We start from the raw sequence: 26,238 nt of genomic DNA on the forward strand, positions 1-26,238 counted from the left end.
GTGAAAACCATGTGTCGCAATTTTATGAACAGAAACCACAGAAGTTCTATAGCTCAGGGTATATAGTGTTGATGGAAAAATGGCAGAACGTTATCGAAAAAAATTGTGCATGTGGTCTCAAACAGTTATTTTTCAATAACAATACACATACTCTCAATTTTGCCCTCCAAAGTTTCAATACTTTTTAGACAACCTGATATAAAGGAAATATGAATCACGTAATATATAAGCTACTATAAAACTTTATTAATGGATTGAACATATATTACATAAATGATTCCGAATGATCTCGTTTATAAACTAATTTGTTTTGAATAATGTATACAATAATGTAAATAAAAAGCCACAAACTGCAAATAAAGACAATTTATATCACTCTGTCAACTTAATTTGACTTCATGTAAACGTTTTTAGATAATAATTACATGCAACATTTTGCTAATCAGTATGAATAGAGAGATGTGTTTTTAAACTACTTCTACGACAAAATGTTTTCTTACAAAAATTACAAGTGAATTTCTTCTCACCAGTATGAATAGAGAGATGTTGTTTTAAATTACCACTAACACGAAATGTTTTCTTACAAAAATTACAAGTGAATTTCTTCTCACGAGTGTGAGTAGAGAGGTGTGTTTTAAAGTACTGCTTTGAGTAAATTTTTTTTTACAAAAAAAACAAGTGAATTTCTTCTCACCAGTATGAATAGCGAGATGTTGTTTCAAATTACCACTAACACGAAATGTTTTCTTACAAAAATTACAAGTGAATTTCTTCTCACCAGTATGAATAGAGAGATATCTTATTAAATTATCTTTTCGACTAAATGTTTTCTTACAAAAATTACAAGTGAATTTCTTCTCAGCAGTGTGAGTAGAGAGGTGTGTTTTCAAATGACCCCTCTGAATAAATGTTTTCTTACAAAAATTACAAGTGAATTTCTTCTCACCAGTATGAATACAGAGATGTGTCTTTAAATTACTGCTTTTGCTAAAAGTTTTTTTTACAAAAATTACATGTTACGTTTTTTTTGACAACATGAATAAATAAGTGTGACTCTAAGGTACATCTTCGAGTGAAAGACTCCTGACAAAAAGTACATCTGTGAATAGGAAGATGAGAAGTTATGATGTTCATTTCTTCATCTGTTTTATTAGTAAGTTGCAAGCATTTTTCTTTAAAAGCAAAACTGTTTAAATTACCATATTCTTTACCAACAACATTATCACATATACAGTTATTTTTTAATTTATTGCAAACCACACATTTTGATGTCAGTAAAATACTTTCAGTACTTCTTTCCTCCACATCACCGATAGCTTCTTCACTATCCTAAAAAAATTACCATAAATTTTAAGTTAAAAATCAATCAGAAAACTTTGTTATTTTAACAATTTCAACTACAAATTGACTACTTATACTCTAATAATAAATATCTCATCTTCATATTTAACCAAGCACAATATGTTTGTTTGTACGGAGCAAAAATAAAAATTTCTTTAGTAAAAGCAGTTAAAAATAATTAACAAAATGTAACACAATCCCTAAACTGTGTGCCACATAGTATAGAACTAAAACTAGTCCGACTTTTTTTTTTTTTTTTGTCTTCAGTCTTTTGACTGGTTTGATGCAGCTCTCCAAGATTCCCTATCTAGTGCCAGTCGTTTCATTTCAGTATACCCTCTACATCCTACATCCCCAACAATTTGTTTTACATACTCCAAACATGGCCTGCCTACACAATTTTTCCCTTCTACCTGTCTTTCCAATATTAAAGCGACTATTCCAGGATGCCTTAGTATGTGGCCTATAAGTCTGTCTCTAATTTTAACTATATTTTTCCAAATGCTTCTTTCTTCATGTATTTGCCGCAATACCTCTTCATTTGTCACTTTATCCACCCATCTGATTTTTAACATTCTCCTATAGCACCACATTTCAAAAGCTTCTAATCTTTTCTTCTCAGATACTCCGATCGTCCAAGTTTCACTTCCATATAAAGCGACGCTCCAAACATACACTTTCAAAAATCTTTTCCTGACATTTAAATTAATTTTTGATGTAAACAACTTATATTTCTTACTGAAGGCTCGTTTAGCTTGTGCTATTCGGCATTTTATAACGCTCCTGCTTCGTCCATCTTTAGTAATTTTACTTCCCAAATAACAAAATTCTTCTACCTCCATAATCTTTTCTCCTCCTATTTTCACATTCAGCGGTCCATCTTTGTTATTTCTACTACATTTCATTACTTTTGTTTTGTTCTTGTTTATTTTCATGCGATAGTTCTTGCGTAGGACTTCATCTATGCCGTTCATTGTTTCTTCTAAATCCTTTTTATCGGCTAGAATTACTATATCATCAGCAAATCGTAGCATCTTTATCTTTTCACCTTGTACTGTTACTCCGAATCTAAATTGTTCTTTAACATCATTAACTGCTAGTTCCATGTAAAGATTAAAAAGTAACGGAGATAGGGAACATCCTTGTCGGACTCCCTTTCTTATTAGGGCTTCTTTCTTATGTTCTTCAATTGTTATTGTTGCTGTTTGGTTCCTGTACATGTTAGCAATTGTTCTTCTATCTCTGTATTTGAACCCTAATTTTTTTTAAATGCTGAACATTTTATTCCAGTCTACGTTATCGAAAGCCTTTTCTAGGTCTATAAACGCCAAGTATGTTGGTTTGTTTTTCTTTAATCTTCCTTCTACTATTAATCTGAGGCCTAAAATTGCTTCCCTTGTCCCTATACTTTTCCTGAAACCAAATTGGTCTTCTCCTAACACTTCTTTCACTCTCCTCTCAATTCTTCTATATAAAATTCTAGTTAAGATTTTTGATGCATGACTAGTTAAACTAATTGTTCTGTATTCTTCACATTTATCTGCTCCTGCTTTCTTTGGTATCATAATTATAACACTTTTTTTGAAGTCTGATGGAAATTCCCCATTTTCATAAATATTACACACCAGTTTGTATAATCTATCAATCGCTTCCTCACCCGCACTGCGCAGTAATTCTACAGGTATTCCGTCTATTCCAGGAGCCTTTCTGCCATTTAAATCTTTTAATGCTCTCTTAAATTCAGATCTCAGTATTGTTTCTCCCATTTCATCCTCCTCAACTTCCTCTTCTTCCTCTATAACACCATTTTCTAATTCATTTCCTCCGTATAACTCTTCAATATATTCCACCCATCTATCGACTTTACCTTTCGTATTATATATTGGTGTACCATCTTTGTTTAACACATTATTAGATTTTAATTTATGTACCCCAAAATTTTCCTTAACTTTCCTGTATGCTCCGTCTATTTTACCAATGTTCATTTCTCTTTCCACTTCTGAACACTTTTCTTTAATCCACTCTTCTTTCACCAGTTTGCACTTCCTGTTTATAGCATTTCTTAATTTCCGATAGTTCCTTTTACTTTCTTCATCACTAGCATTCTTATATTTTCTACGTTCATCCATCAGCTGCAATATATCGTCTGAAACCCAAGGTTTTCTACCGGTTCTCTTTATTCCGCCTAAGTTTGCTTACTAGTCTGACAACAGACAATTTTATAATGACAAATAAAAAAATAAATTTATAAATAAAAAAGAATAATTATAAAAAAAATTACTGTAATTGAGTACTACTCAATAATAGAGAATATTGAATATTGAGAATATTACTAGTTAATATTAAAACTAAAAAAATAGAAACCTAGCAATAAGTGTAAATATTTTACAAACTCATTCCTAGATTAAGATATTGTTCATTACATTTCTTCTTGTTAAATGAAACACAGAGAAGAGTAATGAGATCAGTTTATAATTTTTCTTACATTTTAATCCACTGGATTAGTGAATTACATGGAAAAAAAAAGAAAACAGGTTTAGTACTGGATGGATGAGTCAAGTTAATATAAAAGAATTATATACTGAAAATCAAAAATATATAAATTGACCATGCAAATTTCAAACAAAGAATTTTTTTAATTTCTTTTTAATCCATTCTGATACATAAAAAATGAGTGCCATAAGAAAAGCAATGTCAGCTGCAATGAAACTTAAAATAGTTGTTTAGTATTTATGTACAGGAGTGAGCTACATGTCTCTTGAGAAATGTTATGTTTCTAAATCACATATATTCAGATTCTACCAGAAGTATATAATGCAATTTATAACCTGCTAAGGCATAATTTATAAATTATTTCTTTTTTGACAAATTTTGGTTCCAGGTTTTAACTTAATTTCGTGACAGAATGGAAAAGTATACTTATGATAATTGCTGATAATTGGTATAAAATGCTGATAATTGGTATAATTGCTGATAATTGGTAAAAATAAAAAAACTTTACTTTTAGATGTCTCATTTAAAAACTTTTTAAATGTTTTTCTGATTTCAAGAGAACACTACTATGAGTAATAAGATTTAGATCTTTTCAAACATAAAAAAATTAATTAACATACAGCATTAACAATAAACATTTGGTGTTACCTACTGAACATCATTTTGACTCATTTATGGATTTGTGTTACCATCAACGCCGCAGTCCATTGTGTCAGGGTTTGGCAAAAATGTCCTGCACAGTTTTGGCCAAACAGTGTGATAAAACAGTACAACAGCATCTTAGCATGTCTTTAACACCTGATATCCAAATTTTATAAGAAATGATTTGGAAAAAATTACTTGATTATGAAGTTACTTATTTGTCTTCATCAGTCAGTATCGACCAAATTTGCAGTAATGATGAAAGCATAAATAAATTCTATAAATTTCATTGCTAAGCTCCCTAAAATTGGCTAATAGGGCAAACCAACCGCTGAATTGATGATTATGTTTTAGAGTAAATGTTTAAAGGAGGAAGAATTTTTCTCACTCTTTATAGCTTACAGAGAGCTTAAAAAGCCACAGAGATTTCTTTCACAGCTATTTTGGTGACATGATATTTTGAGTAACATGATTAGCATCTTTGTAGACAAAATATTCAGTAATATCACGTTTTGTCAATGTAAATTCATTGCTACCATCTAACCTGAAAATGTATCATTCTAAGCATGAGCTCTAACAGGATGTTTATAAACCAATGCACACCTATATAAACATGATTATAGGTTGAGGGATTTTATACTGTGTGCTATGAATAATGCTTTCACAAAGGTTGGTAATCCTGTATTGCGTGCAAATAAGCTTCCATGAGCCAATCAGGATGTTGAGACAAGATGTGTCTTAACATAAAAAGATGTGATTCTTTGTTGTCACTGTTTGTTCATTGTCTTTGAATGACTGAGGCTGTCTTTCCATGTGCACACAGAACAGTGAAAATTTCTCATTTAATACGTCTCATAAGCATGGAGAGTATCACAGATAGTAAAAGACTAGTATTTTATTAGACTTCCAGGTACACTGGTTCCTAATCGATATAGTGTAAGAACACTAATTGAAGACTTTTGGGAGATTGGATCAATAAAGAAATATGAGTGAAGTGATAGAGCATCAGTATTTGAAGAAAAAACTAAAACGTATTAACTAGTATATGACGTAGTCTCAACAAACCTGTGCAAAAGTTAGCTCAACACAAAAAACAACTGCAACAAGGCAATTTATAAGAAGCTCCGTCTCATCCCATATAAAGCGATTCAAAAGTTATTGTCCAGAGACTGTGGAAAGTGAATTCAATACTGGGAATGGTTTCAACAGTTTCTAGAGGATGTTTATGGACTGCCAACAATTTAAGCACAAATTTAATTTAAACTGGCATTTAAATATGAATTAAAATCAATGTGAAAGGAAACTCTTAAGAGTCTGCCTTATTTTGTGAAAGCTGATGCGCTCTACAGCTTCAAAAAGTCAAATTTTGTTTTCCTAATAAGTAGCGACATTTCAATACGTTCCACTAATTTTCAGATTGATATTATGCAATACTTATATTACGCTACTGAATAGTCATTTTATTATAATTACCGATTATAATTAAATATGCATGAAAAAAAGATTCTAATTAATGAATAATGAAAACCTTAGAGAAATGGCATAAAACGACATTAAAAATTCTTAGGAACCCTCAGAAACCTAATAAATTTCACACTACAAACTACACATCCTGGAAAAGTAGCCTCACGGCTCTTATCAAAGACCAATAGGATTGGCATAAAGATGTATAATATTTCTTACATTTATTTATTTCTGTGTTTCATGGATGTTTCAACAGCAATAATACAACACACTATCTGTTGGGAGATAAACAATTTGTTATGGCTGTGACACATGTATAGCACCATAAGAGATACATCGAAGTAGTTTTTTCTAAGGACAACAATGACAATCATATAGCTGGTTTCTGTGAATAGATTATAAATTCACTTGCAAGAATCTATCAGCTGCATTTCAGTACGTTTGTTATGTGATGAACAACAGTATATTTTGGCACTATGAAGAAGCAAACAAGAAACCTTTTATAAAACCTGGCACGGAATGTTTATTCTTTTTCAAAAGCCATGAATTTTCTGGAACGACTTATGACTCGTATCATGTCAGCTACAATCCTCCACATACTGTTTTCATCATTCTTTTTAATCAAAGTATCTAATGTTAAACAAGAATGCTACATATTAGGTAAGCCATTAAACAGTAAATGAAAATATATTACTTGTATAAATGTTGTCAGATCTTAGAAAAATGGCAAATGATACCTCTGTTGGCACTACAAAGAGAATCACATCAGATGCGACCACTCAAAAGCTTGTTGTTACCGGGTGTCCAATTATGGATGCACTGGATAACAGGGTGCCTGCACTATAGGTTACTGAGTTTATTAAGAACGACTGGCCTAAGAAGGCCTTCAGGAACACACAGGTAGGAACTCCAGATCGGAGAGACAGGGCCTAAACATGGTTGCAGTTATCAACATAAATGGTCTGGCAGAAAGTAAGGTATTGGATTCCCTGGCTCCTTAGTAAGTCTCCAATTAGGGCTGGAAATGTAGTGTTGGCGATGTTGGAGGTAAGACTGGTTGGAGACAAGGGAACAGACGAAACATCGGTCTCCAACATGTTTCATACTGCATGTGTTGATTCTGACGATGGAGGAGACCTTGAACAGGCCCTTGTACATGTATTTGCCAGAATCAAGAAGAACTGTGAAGATCACCTTGGGCCCCTCCAGGCAGAGATCAATTTGCAGGATACTGCCGTATACGTGCGCAAGATTTTAGAGTGTGAGTGGAGGTCGACTGGCCGCTGATGTCACATAATCACTCCGACTGGAAGACTCCCTACTGCATTGAGGCGCGATAACCCGGTAGAGAAAAAAAAGACAGAGATGATCAAAGTAAAGTCTGCGACTACCTATGCAGACTTGATTAAGTCAGTCAGGAAAGACATTGTGATGCTGCCGACTTCTATGATTCCTACTATAAGAATGGCAGACAACAGAATGGAAATTAAAGTTAAGGTGGAAAGAGAAGTCTGGGGCTCTAAGGCAAAATCTGATGTCCATCTTAAAGGGTGGGTCTATCACTATGAAAACGAGGATGGCCATTCACCACATTTGTGATTTGGAGAAAGGCATCCAACAGGGTGAGATTCTCAGGGCGCTGGTGGCGATTGCCGGGCAGGTACTGTCAGATGATCTAAGGGTAGCAGTCAGTCCAGGATATGGGAAGACCAGCATGGTGACGTGCTGGCTCCCGGCAACCATCATTGCAGCTGTTGCTCAGCGGGGACGAGTCAATATTGGGCTGACAGAGTGGAAAGCATCAAGCTCCCACAACGGTGTTATAGAGGCCTGGAGACTGACCACCTTGCGAGGAACTGTGAGGGCACAGACAGGGCGGCCTGCTGTTTTAACTTCGTAGGAGAGGGGCACAGGACAGATAGGGCTGCATGCCCTAAAATGAAGGACAACAAATAAAACCAGGAGAGGGCCCAACATCATTCTGGAGAGATACTGCAAGATGGTGTCCTTGATTTTTCGAGATCTGGTTTGTCGTCGACCTGCACTGCTGGCGGGAGATTTTAACACCTGGTCGGCCTCCTGGGATTCAACCTAAACCAACGCCCATGGCACCACCCTGAATGACGCGGTGGCGGCGCGCTACAGTTGTCTAACTGCGGGGGCACATACACCTTCAGGAGAAGAGAGTCAGGATCTGTGGTGGATCTCACATTTGTTACCCTTGATCTGGCTAGCAAGGTTTCAGAATGGAAGGTATTGCAAGGATTCACAGCTTGTGTTCACCAGGCTGTTATTATGGTGATGCGGAGGTTGATTTGCGACGAGTACAACGGTCTGGAGTACCAGAAATATGGATGTGGAGGCATTTGACGGGGTGATCAATCTTCGGGGAGTTGCTGGACTCCCGATAGCCGAGGAGAAGACGGCCTGTCTTGTTTAGTCCCTCACTAGCGCCTGTAATGAGACACTCTCCTACAGGTACCCGGGGGGAGACCACGCATTTCAATTAACTTGAAACATCAAATAAATTATAGAGAACATAGAGATATAACACATCCTTTATTGTGAGTAAAAAGTAGTTCAACATTGTGGACATCAATTACAAAATGAATACCACGAATTGTATTCATTATCAGGTCTATCTGTACTTAAAAATTTCCTTCCACTCTTTTTTTATGTTTTTATCAACCTATTAAAACTATTATTCAAGGGGAGAAAGTCTGTACTGTTTTCAGACTGAAAGCAGTGAAAAAGCCTCATAACTTTAATATGGCCTGCATTCATTCATTTATTGCAATGTTACACAGAATCTAAGAGCCCAAAAACATCTATTTTTCTTAGTCATAAAATAAATTGACTTCCACAGAAATAACTCATCTGTATGAGTGCTTACATAATAGTATGCAACTGGCATCTTTATGTATATAATGACATTTGATAGCACCAGAACACAAATATATTGCAGACATTGGCATTTATTAATCGACCAATACAAAAATGTTTGCACCTAATCACAATCTAAATGGCTTTGTATAAAACAATGTCACTGATGGAAACATAAAGAAACACACCAAGATTATTGGTAAAAAAAAAATACACTGACCTAGAATAAAGATTACCAAAAACTATAATAAACCTTCTCGTAACTGAACATACTTCACAAAGCAAGGATAGCTTTGTGCTCTTTTACTATCTTTGTAAACAATTTTGAATCTGGGTATAAAATGAATAATGTTTAGGCAGCTTTGTTTATACCATGAGGCATCATCTCACTGTATTTTCTTCATGTACTGTTGTAGAAGATGTTTATCTACCATAAAGTGTTAGGGGCAATCTGTTCATCATAGCTATTTACCTCCCTATACTCCACTAATAACTATATTTTTTATATTATAAATAAAATATCTCATGTCAGACAAGAATGCTACATGATATGTGGGCCATAAACACTACATAAAAGTATCCTGATGAATAAAAAATTGAGAGTTCTTACAATAACTAGATCTTATAACATAAACCAAGAGAAAATAAAAAAAAAGGCTTACATGTTTAAATATTGTCTGCTCATCATCTGTCTTTGCAAGAGGTACAAACAAATATTCTTTTTGCTCTGTTTCATGCATGTTTTCTTTTTTAACGGGCAAGGATAATGGATCTTCTTCCAAAAATGAATTACCAGTTTGTGCATCAATATTCTGCAAAAAATATAAAGTAATAATAATATTTTATTATAATAGTGGGACTTAAAATAAGTGTGGTTAATGAAATATTACTGAAATGTAACATCTGATAAAGTCAAAAGCTTGGAGCTAACTATGAGGGCAGTTAAAAAAGTAACTTACATTTGTCCCTAGCATGGAGACTGATGGGGATAGAGCTACCATCCTGGCGTCAAAACGTTTCTATACTCAGTACGCATCAAGCTGTGTAGCGTGTGAACTGTGATTTTTCTTTTTTTTTTATTGTGAATTATTGAAATGTACTCTTGAATAGAAATCCTGCAAGTTGTGAGCTGCGTTCAGTTATCAGGATTTTACTGGCAAAAAACCTCAAAGCAATTGAAATTCATCAGTCACTTTATAAGGTGTATGGGGATGGAATAATGACTAACAGTGCAGTGAGACAATGGTGCATTCAGTTTAAAAATGGTCACAACAACGTTCATGATAAGGACCGCAGTGGTCGGCCTAGCCTTGTGACTGATGAACTGACAATTAAAATCAACGATAAAACTCATGAAAATCACCATTTTATGATTATGAAACTATTGCTCATTTCACCCAAGTTTCACGTAGTTTACTGCAAGAAGTTGTAACAGGAAGTTGGCTATCACAAGTTATATGCAAGATGGGTGTCAAAAATCTTGAAAGAAGACCAAAAAAACAGCGTCTTGCTGCATCGCTGAATTACCTCGAAGCCTAATACAAGGACAGTAATGCACTACTTGATTGTGTCATAACAGAAAATTAGAGATGGGTAAAGCATGTCAACTGTGAAAAAAAAGACAGCCCATAGAATGGGGGGACACTGGTTCTCCCAGAAAACCAGTAAAATGTTTTCAACCATTATCAGCCATAAAGATTATGGCAACAATGTTTTGGGCCGGTGAGGGAGTGCTTCCGTTGATTTCCTTGAAAATAGCAACACAATTAACTTAGAAAGATATTGTGAGACATTGATAAATCTATGGAGTGCGATACAAAACAAGCGTCAGGAAAACTGAGCTTAAAGTGTTGTTTTTTCACAATGCACATCCACACACGGCTAATTGTACCCGATAGCTCTTGGATGGTTTTGGATGGGAGGTGCTTGATCACCCACAGTACAGTCTGGATCTGGCACTGGGCGATTACCACATCTTTCCAGCGATGAAGACCTGGCTCGCAATGCAACAAAGCGCTTTGACAATGATGCAAAACTTAATGCAAGTGTAAACCCGTGGTTGAAATCTAAGGCAGCAGATTTCTGCAGAAAAGGAATTGAAAAGCTTGTGCATCAATTTAGATGCACTTTAATTAAATGCCTCAATTTAAATGGCTACTATGTAGAAAAACAGTTTAAGATTGAAGATTGTTCCTATCAAATGTATATAATAAATTTTTGTTTTTACTTGGATGGTTTTTTATTTCAAAACTTAAGTTACTTTCTAGACAGCCCTCTTATAATGTCAAAGATAATTCAAGACATGTTATGGATTTAAAGTGTGTTCCAAAGCAACAACCTGTGTCAGTTATGTATGGAAATGAGTTACTATAAAAACAGTCTATGTTTGTAACAAACACCACATGAAAACCAGAGGCAAAATGATCAATGAGTTTCTAAATCTCAAAAAATACACATGAGTAGGCAATACCAGAAGAGGTCATTGTTTTTTATTACCTAAAAAGATAAAATTTTTATAGACTCTGATGCTTCCTCATCGTTGTTGCTGAACTTTTTTCTACGTAATGCCTCCTTGAGAGTAACAAACAAATGAAAATCCAAGGGAGCCAAGTCAGGAGTATAGAGAGGATGTGGTAGTATCTCCCAACCCATCTTTCCAATGGTTTCTTGGGTCAGCTATGCGGTGTGACGGCGAGCATTGTCATGTAAAAATACCACGCCTTTTCTTTAAGATCCGCGATGTTTTCTCTCATTGCTGGCTTAACATTTTTCATCAGCATGTCTGAGTATTGTACTGATTATTGTATGCTTATTTTCCAAATAATCACAAAAGACGACTTGCGCATCTCAAAAGACGGTCAATATGACTTTTCCTACTGATGTTTGCATTCTGAATTTCTTTCGGACAGGTGAGCTGGTATGCTTCCATTCCATGCTTTGTTTTTTAGATTCTGGTTCAAAATGGTGATCCCAAGTTTCATTACACATTAAAATCTTGTTTAGAAAAAGATCACCTTCCCTTTCATAACGGTTTTTTCAAATCAACACACACTTTGAGTCTTGTTTCCTTGTGGCATTAACTCCTTCAGGAACCACCTTGCACTTGTTTTGCTGTACATGAGCTTGTTACTGAAAACATTATGTACTGTGCCAACACTTACTGCAACTATTTTTTCTATTTGTTCAACTGTAATATGCCAGTCTTCACAAAAAATGTCATCAATGCAGGTTTCAAGCATAGGAATTGACAATTCAACTGGCCGGGCAGGAATTGCTCTTCAGTAATTGAGGTTTGACTATTTTTTAACTGTTCTACCCACTTACAAAAATATCCGCGGTTCATACAACTTTCACCATACTGTAAAATTATTCAAGAAAAAACTTTCACCTTCTGAAAACAAAAAAACAGATCACTGAACATTCTTTAACTAATGTGGAAACTTCAAGTGGGCACACCATTGTTAAATGCAACTTTGAGGTTATAAACAAAACAATTTTTATCCATCACCTGTTCTCAAATCATCCCAGTGATGCCAACCTAAAGTCATGAAAATACAAAACTCCTCCTACAAACTGTTTCACTTCTACATCAATTTATCTCTTTAATTATTGAATATCCCCCGTATTTCGCTTTCAGAATCATTCTGAATATCTGTCTGTTGTTCATGACCAATTTCCTGTTTGCTAACAGGGCGAGTCTGACTCTGTAGTAGATGAGATTCCATTATTTCATTAAAAAATACATAAGGTTTACTTAGCTCCTAGCTCCTCAAATATGATTAATGATTAAATGGGTTATTTTAGAAACTACTATATTATTATTTTTAAATATATTAATATACATAAAACATGGAAATAATGCACACTTATCTCACTCTGTAAAAACTGTAAACATAATCTTAATCGCTAACAAACGCAATCTAACAGAATAGATTTCATATGTTGGTTACTAAGGGTGTCAAAAGATGACAGCCCGTGAAAGGAATGCATATTAGTATTCCTACTGTGCTACAGGGGTGTTCATAATCATACATCACAGTCCACAATATATGTAAAAGCAATGAATAAGGCTGAGTTAGCAACCACCATGGATCCTGAAGGGCTGTACTGAACAGTCGTGTGAAGAATCAATGAGTTCCTTGCGACACCTAATGTGTTAATTACTTTATTGTACTGGTTAGAGAATAATTCAAAAAAGACTTATCAAATATATTGCTTGAAATTTTCTATACATTCTATTTGAACAATGTAGCAAGTGATATACTTTTATAAAGATCTTAAGTAAATTAGTTACTAAAAATTAATTTGAAAATTCAAATAAATTATCGAGAAAATAGTAGTCCTTTATTGCATGTAAAAAGTAGTTCAACAATGTGGACGTATAATGAAAAATGAATACCACTAAATTGTATTCACTTTCGGTCTACCTGCACTTAACACTATATAAGAATTTTCTTCTACTGAATTATCTGCTACTCTTAACTTAACTCTCAACCTATTAACTTCTATACAATTATTCAAGGGGAAAAAGTCCGTACTATTTCCAGAGTAAAGGAAGGGAAAAAGCCTCATAAGTTTAAAAAGGCCTCCATTCATTATTTGCAATACTATATAGAATCCACAAGCCCAAAAACATCTATTTTTCTTACAGTCATAAAATAAACAGATTTTCACAGAAATAATTCATCTGTATGATTGCTTCCATAATACAATGGTGATCCAGAAAGTAACTTACATTTGAGCCTATCAAGGAGATGTTAGGGATAGAGCCATGATCTCGGCGTCAAAACATTTCTACACTTAGTACGCATCAAGGTGTTGTAACCTTGTGGACTGTGATTTTCCTACTTTGTTCATTGTGTATTATTGAAATAAGTGCTTCAGTAGAAAATCCTGCAAGTTGTGAGGTGCATTAAGTGATTAGGTTTTAACTAGCAAAAAACTTCAAACCAATTAAAATTCATTGACTTTGTGAGATGTACAGAAATGGAATAATGAGTGATGATGGAGTGAGGCAGTGGTGCATTCAAAAATGATCGCACCAATATTCATGATAAGGACCTCAGTGGTCGGCCGAGACTTGTGACTGAAATTTGTGAAAATCACTGCATTACGATTACAGAACTGTCCCTTTATTTACTCCAAATTTCACAAAAGTCTACTGCATAAAATTATATTGAGAAAGCTTGCTTATCATATGTTTTGGGCAAGATGGGTGCCAAAAATCTTTTCTTTTTTTTTCTGTCTTCAGTCATTTGACTGGGTTGATGCAGCTCTCGAAGATTCCCTATCTAGTGCTAGTCATGCCAAAAATCTAAGGCAGCAGATTTCTACAGAGAAGTATTTGGAAAGTTCATGCATCGTAATGATAAAAGCCTCAATTTAAATGGCGACTACGTAGAAAAATAGTTAGATTGTCCCTTTCAAATAGATAACATTTCTTTTTTTTATTTGGTTGGGATTTTTATTTAAAAATGTAAGCTACTTCCTGAACTGCCCTTGCAGTTTGCAACTGGCATCTTTCAGTATACAATCACACATGATAACATTGGAACACAAATATGTTGTAGGCAATGGCATTTATTAATCGATCAATAGAAAAATGTTTGTGCCTAAGCACAATCTAAATCGTTTTGTATAAGAGAATGTCACTGCTGGAAACATAAAGAAACCCACGAATCCTTTTTGTAAACAAAAATGCAGTGACCTAGAATGAAGATTATCGAAAACTATAATAAATCTTATTGTAACTGAACATGCTTCACAAAAGAAAGGATAACTTTGTAATGTATTACTATCTTTGTAAACAATGTTGAATCCGGGAATAAAATGGATAATGTTTAGGCAATTTTGTTTGTACCATGAGTCATCAAACTCACTGTATTTTCTGTGTTTTGTATTCTTGGAAAAATGGTTATGTACCATAAAGTGTAAGGGACAATCTGTTGTTCATCATAGCTATTTACCTCACTACACTCCATTAATAACTGTTTTTTTCACTATAAATAAAAATATCTCATATCAGACATGAATGCTAAACGATATGAGGGCCATAAACATATATCCTGATGAATAAGAAGTTGAGAATTCTTACAATAACTAGGTCTTATATTTGTAAATTAAACCAACATAATAAGCAAAATAGCTTACTAGTTTATATATTGTCTGACCTTCATCATTTGTCACGGAAAGAGGTTCAAACAAATATTCCTTTTGCTCTGTTTCAAGCGTGTTTTCTATTTTAATAGGAAAGGAAAGTGGAACTTCTTCCAAAACTGAATTACAAGTTTGACCATCCGTACTCTGCAAAAAAATATAAGGTAATATTATTTTATAATAACAGTAGAACTTAAAATAAGCATGGTTAATGAAATATTACTGAAATGTAACATCTGACGAAGTCAAGGTAACAACGAGGGGGCGGTCCAAAAAGTAACTTATGTTGTGTCTAGCATGGAGCTGATGGGGATAAAGCCGCCATTGGCGTCAAAACGTTTCTACACTTAAGGTAGCATCAAGCTGTCATAGCCTTGTGATTTTCCTACTGTATTTATTGTGAGATACTCTGGTACCTTGTGCGTCTCAGAGTATCCTTGTGGTATACCTTATTATCAGTGTCTTTTTGGCTGTCGGTCGTGTGTGTACCTTCTGACAGTATCGAGGTTTGCTGATCCTAAGTCTGTATTCACTAACAGCGCATTTTAAATTAGACTCGACATCTGTAGCTTTGCTGCGGTGTGATTGGCGTGGATTTATACGACGCGTACTCGCCTCAACGCGGCGAAAGGGTGGCAACGACTGCTGGTCGTTAGTCCCCGTGACAGAAAAAAGGCTCTGCCTTTTAGTCCTTCTGCGCTCTTGTCAGAGCGGGGGCCGTTATCAGTGGTTCATTGTCAATCAATCGTTCCAGTAGCGGCGAAGAGGTACGTAGCGTGACAGGAGAACGTAAGGGTCTCCAGCTGCCCGTACTCGCTGCGGGCAGTCGTCACATCGTGGGCTTGCCCAAACCAGTTTATAGGAGACAGCGAGATTTCGTCAGCATCCAATTACGTTAGGGAATCTTCGGCCATGTCGGAGTTCCAAGTTGTAAAGAAGTCCAGGCGGAAGAGGAAACCAGCGCCGGTGCCGTCGACTAGCTCCCCAGAGGACGAGGTAAGCGACGCGATGGACACAGGGGCACCCACCCAGGTGCGGTCCTCCCCTGTAGTAGAGGCTTTTAAGAATTCAAAGGGCAGACCTGGTAGTTCTGTCCTGCTGTTGAAGGTAGTCCAGGAGGACCTGGACTACTTGGTAGATTTTGTTTCTCTTCCCGGCGGAGTCCGCTCGGGTGCGAGGAAGACAATTCTCCACCAGCTAGGTAAGCTGAGGGAAGCTTTTGTGGCGGTAAGCGAGGGTTTCGAGGCCTTGGCCTCCAAGCCCCAAGAGGTTAAGGCTCACAAGGTGGTTATTCAAGCCCCAGCAAAGCCCAGGCGCTACGCTGAAGTCCTGAAGACCAAACGAGAGGCCAGCAAAGCGGTGAAGAAGCCGGAGGTACATTTTGTTAACAAGGCGGAGGGCTCCAAGACCACGAGTCAGGAATTGAAGCGCGATTTCTGAGAAGCCCTTCGTGGCGACCGGAATCGGCTTAGGATTCGAGATAGAAGGGAGACCAGCAAGGGTTTAGTCGTCGTTGCGGATAACAAGGAGACGGTCCAAGTCATCAAGGCCTCTCCAGCGGTGCAGAAGCTTGAGGTCAAGGTGGACCCCAAGCGATTAAGAAAGCCCCGAGTCATTATATATGACATCGAGCGGGGTCTCTGATGAGGAAGTTCTGTCTCTCATTCGAGAGCAGAATACTGATTTGGATGCGGCCACGTTCAAAGAAAGAGCAGTGTAGGTTAGTCTTTAAGACTGGAAAGCGTGATGCCCCTCGGTATTACGGAGTTTTCGAATTAGGTGCTGGTCTCCACCAGAAGTTTTTGTCCGAGGGTAGGGTCTTCGTCGATTTTGCCTCTTGCCGCGTCAAGGAATTCCTTGATGTGCAGAGGTGCTTTAAATGTTGTAGGTTCGGCCATAGGGCCAAATTCTGTAAATATGCGTCGGTCTGCGCGCATTGTGGTGAGGAGGGCCACAAGCGTGACGATTGTCCGAAAAAGAAGGAGGCTCCGGTCTGCGTTAACTGCGAGCGGTTACGCAGAAATCATAGGCACTCCATCAACAGTAGGGAGTGTGGTAGTTATTTAAGAGCGGTTGTGGTCTACTTCAACTCGCTCGATGGTTAGGTTCGGTCAACTCAATGCCCAGGGTGCCTATGCGGTCCAAGTCGAGTTAGGTAACGTCGTTGAAAAACGGAGCCTCGATGTTTTACCTCTTCAACACCCGTATGTTGTCAAGGGTGACCTGTCAGGTTTTTCAGGCTAGAATAAGTTCCATGTAGGTGATAGTAAATCCGCCGTTCTGTGCAGGAAGTCTATTGATAGTATCTTTATACGGCAGGCCTCTGACACGCATCATGTCGTTGTTAAGCTTGCTGTGGATGGTTTCGACCTAGTTGTGGTTAGTTCGTACTTTCAGTACAGAGATCCCACTGAATTACATTTGGAAAGATGGGATAGAATTATCAGGCTGGTAGCGGTTCGTCCTATTCTTATAGGAGTTGATGCGAATGCCAAATCGCTTCTTTAGCAAAGTGGGATCACAGACGACGGCGGAGAATTGCTAGAAGGCTTCATCGCGCAGCATCGTTTTGAAGTGTTCAATGTCGCCGGAAAGTCGGCAACCTTCGCCGGCGCGCTGGGATTGCGGAGGACCTTCCTTGGTACCAACATTGATATTACCATAGGCAAGGATATCTCAGGTAGGATTCAGAACTGGTCTGTAGTAGATGATTGCGGAAGCGACCATCGGCTCATAGTTTTTGAGTGGTTAGGTGGGCTGCGCGATGTCTTTAGGGCGGACGCCCCTGTTCAGCAGGGGCGCTTCTTGCACAGGCGGGCGGATTGGCCCAAGTTTTCAAACATTCTTGCGGCCAGGATGGGGGTGTTCACTCGTACCCTGGACGAGGTCCCTCTAGATAACCTGGCAGAGAATTTCTCCCCTGCGGTGGTTGAAGCCGCAGAACTCTCAATCCCTCGGAGTACGGGTCGAGAGAGAGTAGCTGGTTGGTGGTCTCGGGACTTGACTGCGATAAAGCAGGCCGTGGGCTGACTCAGGAGAGCCGCACAGCGTGCGCGTGATCCTGACCGGCGTGAGGCCTTGTTTGCGGAGTACCGTCAGAAAAGGAACGAGTATTTTCATAGAATTAGGACTTCTAAACGAGATTCCTGGCGCTCTTTTGTTCAAGAGCAAGGGAATAAAGACCCTTGGGGTGTTGTTTATCGTGTGCTTGGTCACAAACGTAAAAAGGACAGTCTTCTGTCGGCTCTCTCGACCCAGGACGGCGTTGTTGTTGAGAAAGATCGTGTTCTATCTCTTCTGATGGACGATCTGCTCCCCGATCGAGGTTGGTGAGACCTCGTATCACCGGAGAGTTCGAGCCGCGGTTGTAAATTTCAATACGGACTCTGTGTCTTTGGAGATTACTGAGGCGGAAGTCCACCAGGTAATCTGTAGCCTTGCTAGGAACAAAGCTCCCGGATATGATGGTATCACGGTGGATCTCCTTGTTCGCACCCTGCCTGTAATTCTTGGCCCGTTGACTAGGGTATTCAATAGGTGTTTGTTTGCCGGGTACTTCCCGGCTTGCTGGAAGCGTGGAATCTTGAAGCTGTTGTTCAAGGGTGGCGACAAGGACCCCACCGTTAGTTCTTCTTACCGTCCTCTGACGCTCTTACCAGTTGTTGGAAAACTTTTCGAGAAGGTACTTTAACTCCGCATTAATAGTAGGCTTACTTTGAATCACTTGCTGATGGACGACCAATATGGCTTTAGACCCGGTAAGCGATTAGCTGGGTATCCCCCAATCGGCATACCACTCAGTTCCTCTCAGGACATGGTGCCTTTAGGGATAAATTGGCAAAGTTTAGGTTGGTTGATTCCGGCTTCTGTCCGGACTGTAGGTTCGATGACACCGTGGACCATGTCCTTCACATATGTCCCCGGTACGAAGCTGAAAGTACCAGAGTTGCTAGGGAACTCGAGAGAGTAAACTCTATTTTGGATCTACGAGTCAACCGGAGGACTCGTAGAGAGTGGACAATAGTTGCTGGCTTCCTTTGCTTCCTCGCCCTGAACAGGGCTGCCGAAGGGATCTAGTAGGTGATAGGAACCTGGGTGGCTAGGGAGCGCCTGGGCAGTTGACTGGCCGAAGGTAGGCGCTTAAGGCAGCGTGCCTCGGTTAGATGTATTGGTGTTATGTATTTAATCAGGCTGTCGGCGCAGTTGCGGCCGTTGTCGGCGGGCGGGATTATTCTTGCCCGTTGGCGGTCTGCGAAAGATGGTGAATGTCACGCGGGATTCCGTGATGGCGCTGTTCGGGAGTAGGCGTTAATTCTCCTCTCCCGGGCAGACCGGAACGGAGTTAGATAGAAACTCATTTTGAGTATTAAGCGGGGTTCTTAAGGGAACTAGGTCTAAATTTCGATGTACAAAACTTTAGTGGGAAAGTTTATTGTTGAGGTTGTTAGTACGGATCTGAGACATTCAGAAAGTGGCTCTTTAATAGTTGGATCTAGGTGCGGGGTCTTCGTTCCGCGGTTAGGTTTCTAGCTTAGTTCCTGAGGGCGACGTGGTAGCTGCAGGTGTCTGTTGTCTTCATTCTGAAGGCATAAACACGTAAATCTATCTCGGGGTGAATTTTTACTGATGTAGATGTCCCTCGGGGCATCTGCATCGGTGGCATCTCTGCGGGGCCTGGACTGAAAGCTGTGTGGCACAATCAGTTTGAGGGCGAGAAGATGTCCTCCGTTAAAGCCACTACTGGCTAGGAACGGAGGGGGTGGTGAGGCGACCGGACACGCTATGAGGTGGGATCTTCTCCCCTCGGGGGGGAATCGAGATGTATTTGTTGTGAATTATTGAAAAGTGCGCTTCAGTAGAAAATCCCACAACTTGTGAGGTGTGTTCAGTGATTAGCTTTTTACTGGCAAAAAACCTCAAACCAGTTGAAATTCATCGGCAACTTTATGAGGTGTACAGAGATGGAATAATGAGTGATGGTGGAATGAGGCAGTGGTGCATTCAGTTTAAAAATGGCCGTACCAATATTCATGATGAGGACCTCAGTGGTCGGCCGAGCCTTGTGACTGATGAACTGACAATGATAACCAACGATAAAATTTGTGAAAATGGCCGCATTTCGATTACAGAACTCTCACTTCATTTCCCCAAATTTCACAAAGGTCTACTGCAAGCAATTGTATTGGGGAAGCTTGCTTACCACAAGTTTTGGGCAAGATAGGTGCCAAAAATCTAAGGGGGCAGGCCAATTTCTACAGAGAAGGATTTGAAAAGCTCGTGTCGTTATGATAAGTGCCTCAATTTAAATGGCGACTACATAGAAAAATAGATAAGATTATCTCTTTGAAATAGATAATAACATTTCTTTTATTTTATTTGGTTGGTTTTTTATTAAAGGACATAAGCTACTTCCTGAACTGCCCTCGTAGTTTGCAACTGTCATCATTCAGTATATGATCAGACTTGATAACACTGGAACACTATATTGTAGGCATTGGCATTTATAAATCGATCAACAAAAAAAGTTTCCACCTAAGCACAATCTAAATAGCTTTGTATAAGACAATGTCACTGCTGGAAACATAAAGAAACGTATCAATGTTGTTTGAAAACAAAAATGCAGAGACCTAGAATGAGGATTATCAAAAACTATAATAAACCATTTAGTAACTGAACATGCTTCACAAAAGCAAGGATAATTATGTAATATTTTTGTAAACAATGTTGGATCTGGGTATAGAATAAATAACATTTAGGCAGCTTTGTTTATACCATGAGGCATCAGCACACTGTATTTTCTTTGTTACATACTGTTATCAAAATGTTTATCTACCATAAAGTGTTAGGGGCAATCTGATCATCATAACTATTTCTCTCCCTATACACCAATCACTGTTTTTTATACTATAAATCAAAAGATCTTGTGTCTGACATAATTACTAAACGATATGGGTTCCGTAAACAGTAAATAAATGTACCCTGATGAATAAAAAGTTGAGAAGTCATACAATAACTAGGTCTTATATTTATAACTTAAACCAACATAAAAGACAAAATAGCTTACTTGTTTAAATATTGTCTGTCCATCATCATTTGTCTTGGAAAGAGTTACAAACAAATATTTTTTTTGCTATGTTTCATGCGTGTTTTCTATTTTAATAGGCAAGGAAAATGGAACTTCCTCCAAAACTGAATTACCAGTTTGTGCATCCATAGTCTGCAAAAAAATATAAGGTAATAATATTTTATTATAATAGTGGAACTTAAAATAAGTGTGGTTAATGAAATGTAACATCTGACGAAGTCAAGAGCTTGGAAGTAACAATGAGGGCGGTCCAAAAAGTAACTTATGTTTGTGTCTAGCATGGAGATGATGGGGATAGAGCTGCCATTGGTGTCAAAACCTATCTACACTTAGTACGCACCAAGTTGTCATAGCCTTGTGGACTATGACTTTCCTACTGTATTTGTTGTGAATTATTGAAAAGTGCGCTTCAGCAGAAAATCCCACAAGTTGTGAGGTGCGTTCAGTGATTAGGTTTTTACTGGCAAAAAACCTCAAACCAGTTAAAATTCATTGGCAACTTTATGAGATGTACAGAGATGGAATAATGAGTGATGGCGGAGTGAGGCAATGGTGCATTCACTTTAAAAATGGCTGTACCAATATTCATGAAGAGGATCTCAGTGGTCTGAGATTTGAACTGAACTGACATTGGCAATCAACGATAAAATTTGTGAAAATCGCCGCATTTCGATTACGGAACGCTCGCTTCATTTTCCCCAAATTTTACAAAAGTCTACTGCAAGAAATTGTATTGGGGAAACTTGCTTATCACAATTTTTGGGTAAGATAGGTGCCAAAAATCTAAGGGGGCAGATTTCTACAGAGGAGGAATTGTTAAACTCATGCTCGTTATTATAAGTGCAATTTAAATGGGGACTATATAAAAAATATTAAGATTGTCCCTTTCAAATAGACAACTTTTCTTTTTTTTTATTAAAAAATGTAAGCTACTTCCTGAACTGCCCTCGAAGTTTGCACTGGCATCTTACAGTATATAATCAGACTTGATAGCATTGGAACACACGTATATTGTAGGTATTGGCATTTAGCTATCAACCAATAGATAAATATTTGCACCTAAGCGCAATCTAAATGGTTTTGTATAAATTAATGTCACTGCTGGAAACATATATAAACAGTCAGTCTTGTTTGAAAATAATTATGCAGTGACCTAGAATGAAGATTATCAAAAAGTATAATACACCTTCTTGTAACTGAACATGTTTCACCAAACCAAGGATAGCTTTGTACGGTTTTTGTAAACAACATTGAATCTGAGTCTAGAATGAATAATGTTTAGGCAGCTTTGTTTACACCATGAGGCATTAGCTCACTGTACTTTCTTTGTTATGTACTGTCGTCAAAATGTTTATCTACATTAAAATGTTAAGAACAATCTGTTTATCATAGCTATTTATCTCCCTACACTTCGTTAATAATTTTTTTTTTATATTATAAATCAAAATATCTCATATCAGACATGAATGGTAAACCATATGAGGGCCATAAACAGTTAATAAATATATCCTGATGAATAAAAAATTGAGAATTCTTACAATAACTAGGTCTTATAATTATAACATAAACCAAGAGAAAATAGAAAATAGCTTACTTGTTTAAATATTGTTTCGTCACCATCTGTCTTGGCAGGAGGTACAAACAAATATTCTGTCTGCTCTGTTTCACGCACGTTTTCTTTTTTAACAGGCAAGGAAAATGGATCTTCTTCCAAAAATGAATTAACAAGTTTGTGCATCCATACTCTGCAAAAAAATTTATGATAATAATACTTTATTATAATACTGGAACTTAAGATAACGTGGTTAATGAAACCGTTATTGAAACCCACGTGTTACACTATAATATAGTATAGAAATTACTATATTATTTTTTGGTACATTAATATGCTTACAACACGTAAATAACAAATACTTCTTTCACTCTGGTAAATCTGTAGGCATAATCTTAATCACTAGCAAACAATCGCGGGATAAACAATACTAATATTAGTCCTATTACTATATATTTAATTTTAGGTTTCTATTATTATTACTACGTTATTATATATTTTTTGAAATTTATTTATTTTAATATACTTACGACACGTAAATAATATACTCTTTTTTCACTCTGTAAAACTTTAAACATAATCTTATACGCTAACATACAATCATGGGAATAGTTCGACTAAAATTAGTCGTACTAGTCGATTATTAAAATTAATCGATTAATTTAAAATTCAATATGTATTAGTCGACCGTTTTTTGAAAATCAGCAGTTGTCAACTACTAAACATCTTATAATATTATTTACAACAACATAAAACATTTAATCTAATGAACTGCTTTTACGTAGAATTATAAATTACTCGTTGGTCGAAAACGTTAATCGCTATAGTTATGAACATTACTGCGTAAGCAAGAACGTACTTAGTAGCTTATTAATAAAAGTGGCTTTCAACATTCCATGCCACCATAACTTCATATCATTACAACTAATTTCACAGGACGAGTTGTATACCTGTATGGTACTTAAATTCTGCGGTACGTTTGTAATTTTGAAAATATTTTAACCGCAGGCGAAAATTTAGGTGTTTGGGTACTTCTACATAACAAATTCTTAGTTATATAAATATATATATATTTTTAATTTATCTTAATTACAAATCTTAAAATTTCTATTTATAGATTAAGTTAAGATAAACAAAAGCAAATTATTGGTACAATTTAATTAATTAATCTGAAATACTAATAATAAAATACAAACAAGAATATGAAAAGCTGTAATGCCCACCTAAGTGAAAACTTGTGTGTGGACTATTTCCTGTATACAAATTAGAAATAAATATTGATTTTTTAAATTAAAAATTTTAGAAATAGTCAAAGTGAATTTATTTAAACGATAAGACAAATATTTTATTAGAACATGAATCAAATAGCAGCTATCATTTTATAACTAAGGAATGAATAATCATGATCACCTTTAAAAATTATATAATGTATAAAGTAAAAAAAAAAATGTATAAGCAATATGATGTGTAAAGAATGTGTGTTATAAAGTATATTATGTATAAAGCATATAATATATTCAAGTAATAAAGCAATTTAAGACTACAAATCACCTTAAGTAAATACATTTAAGTCAATACTCGTATAAGAAACTTAGCAAAAGAAACAGAGAAAATAAATGGTAGGAAGTAATCAATTAACTTCCCAAATATTTTTGTTTACAGTATTACAGTATGAGTTGAGAACAAAATTCTCTCGTTTTCATTTCCAAGCCACAATTTAAAATGTTTTTTTGAAGACATAATATTTAGAACAAGATTTCAGGAAGACAGGAAGAACTTTGATGAATTTACTGAAGATATAGTCAGCATGTCATTGACCAATTCTCTTGTTTTGGAAAGCTGATCTACTACTATTTCTGAGGTCTTATGATTGGTTATTCATAAAATAAGTATTGTAAGTATGCATAAAGAGACATATATTCTATTATATAAAGAGACATATTACATACAGACACTATTATATAAAAACAACCACCATGGATTCTCAAGGGATGTACTGAACAGTCATGTAAGGAACTAACGAGTTGCTTGCAGCAGGCAATGTCTTAATTATTTTATCCAAAAAAATTACAATAAAATTGTAAACCGTATGGTGAGAGACTTGCAGATATCACTTCTACCCCTCAGAAAACAAAGATTTCCGAAATATAAATAATTGGAGAATAAACAATGTTTAAATGTTTAATCATTCCATATAATAAACAAAATATAGAAAAATTTGTTGTAAAATTCTTCCCAGCCCAATTTCATTTATTAAACAGAGAATAATACCTATCACACTTACAGAAATAATGCAATTATTCGTTGTTTAATAAATTAAGTCAGGCTGGTAAGAGTTTTGTAACAAATTTTTCTATTTTTTGCATAGAATGCTTAAATATTGTTTATTACCTATTATTGTATATCTATTGTCTATTACATATATTTAAAATGTATTTTTTTTAAACAAAATTCTAAATAAATAACAGATTTTGATAATAGAAATGTAACGTCTTACTTTTTTTGATATCAATATCATTTGTTAAAAACAGTTTTATTTATATTACAGAAATTTTTGTTTTTAGGGGAAGAAATGATACCTGCAAGACTTTTGGGAGGTTTGACAGAGTGTGTCAAACCTCCCACAATTATTTAATTATTGATTTCCAGTTTAGTTACGATTCGTGGCAATGTTGGAGTCTTACCTTTTTAACACGCAGTCAAACTTGAAATTCTCCGGTGTCCTCACATGATGGTATCTCTGTACACCAACTACAACATATAGGATTTAAAAATCTTACGTTCTGACTGTCAGAGCTTCCGGTGTTTTCATTTGGTGTCACATCTGTGCCTTACCTAAACGCAGTAGCTCATCTCCGGGTCTGGTAATCTCGTACCCCTCCTAAAATAAAGTATGCAAGAATCTTACTTCTGACTATTGTCTTCTGGTGTCATATTCTTGCCTAACCTAAAATAAATCGGACTTTGAAAATAAATTTTCAAAGATTTGTTGCCGTGGCTTGTATTTTTTCCTTGTTTACAAACAACAGATTAACATTGGAACAATTTTTCTGCTCTCTCTCTCTCAGCATTTGTTCTTGTAACACTTTGTCAGTTTTTTTACCAACTGGTATTGGGTGTTCAAGAATGTCTGTAAAGCGCTGACATACTTTCATTCAGATGTGCGTCACACCTACCTGGATAATATTGTTCCATAATGGACAGGACAAAGGTACCTGATTGTGTACAACTCCGTTTGCCTAATTTAACCCCCCAAGAATATTACTTGCGGGGGACAGTCAAGAATGCAGTGTACAGTAAAAAGCCAGTCACTAGTGGAACTACACAATGAAATTGAAATGGCTTGGTAAGCAATTCCTGTGTCTGTAAATAAAGTTTACAAAATCAAATCAAAATTAAACTCTCATCTGATTATTTTGCTAAATAGATTTTTTAAATGTATTTATTTGTTTTTCTATCTTAACTTTTTGCTCTTAATACATAATGTGAATTTGTAATGTGTTATTAAGCATAGTTTATGCTTCAACTTTATTGAATTACCAGAACTGAACTGTTTGTAACTATTTTTATACTATCATTATAACTAGTACTGCTGTTATAACAATGGCGGAGTGTCTCTGAA

General features: G+C 36.4%; 1 protein-coding gene across 1 annotated transcript; it reads right to left on the reverse strand.

Annotated features, from left to right (window-relative positions):
* Window positions 1–348: 348 nt before the first annotated feature.
* Window positions 349–23,215, reverse strand: LOC142333190 (uncharacterized). Its single transcript, XM_075380154.1, has 6 exons — window positions 23,147–23,215; window positions 22,659–22,809; window positions 21,044–21,196; window positions 14,994–15,126; window positions 9,486–9,635; window positions 349–1,329 (listed from the first exon to the last, which is right to left on the reverse strand). The coding sequence occupies exons 4-6, from the start codon at window positions 15,000–15,002 to the stop codon at window positions 988–990; spliced, it is 501 nt and encodes a 166-aa protein (XP_075236269.1). The 5' UTR covers window positions 15,003–15,126; window positions 21,044–21,196; window positions 22,659–22,809; window positions 23,147–23,215; the 3' UTR covers window positions 349–987.
* Window positions 23,216–26,238: the final 3,023 nt, after the last annotated feature.

This window comes from Lycorma delicatula, chromosome 12 (assembly GCF_047948215.1).
Source record: "Lycorma delicatula isolate Av1 chromosome 12, ASM4794821v1, whole genome shotgun sequence".
NCBI classification, from domain to species: domain Eukaryota; kingdom Metazoa; phylum Arthropoda; class Insecta; order Hemiptera; family Fulgoridae; genus Lycorma; species Lycorma delicatula.

What these genes read in the sequence shown, in the direction of transcription:
- LOC142333190 (XM_075380154.1), bottom strand. An exon ending in AGCAGACAATATTTAAACAT is followed by an intron (nt 1,330 to 9,485) that starts GTAAGCCTTTTT and finishes TAATTTTTTTAG; the next exon opens with GATAGTGAAGAAGCTATCGG.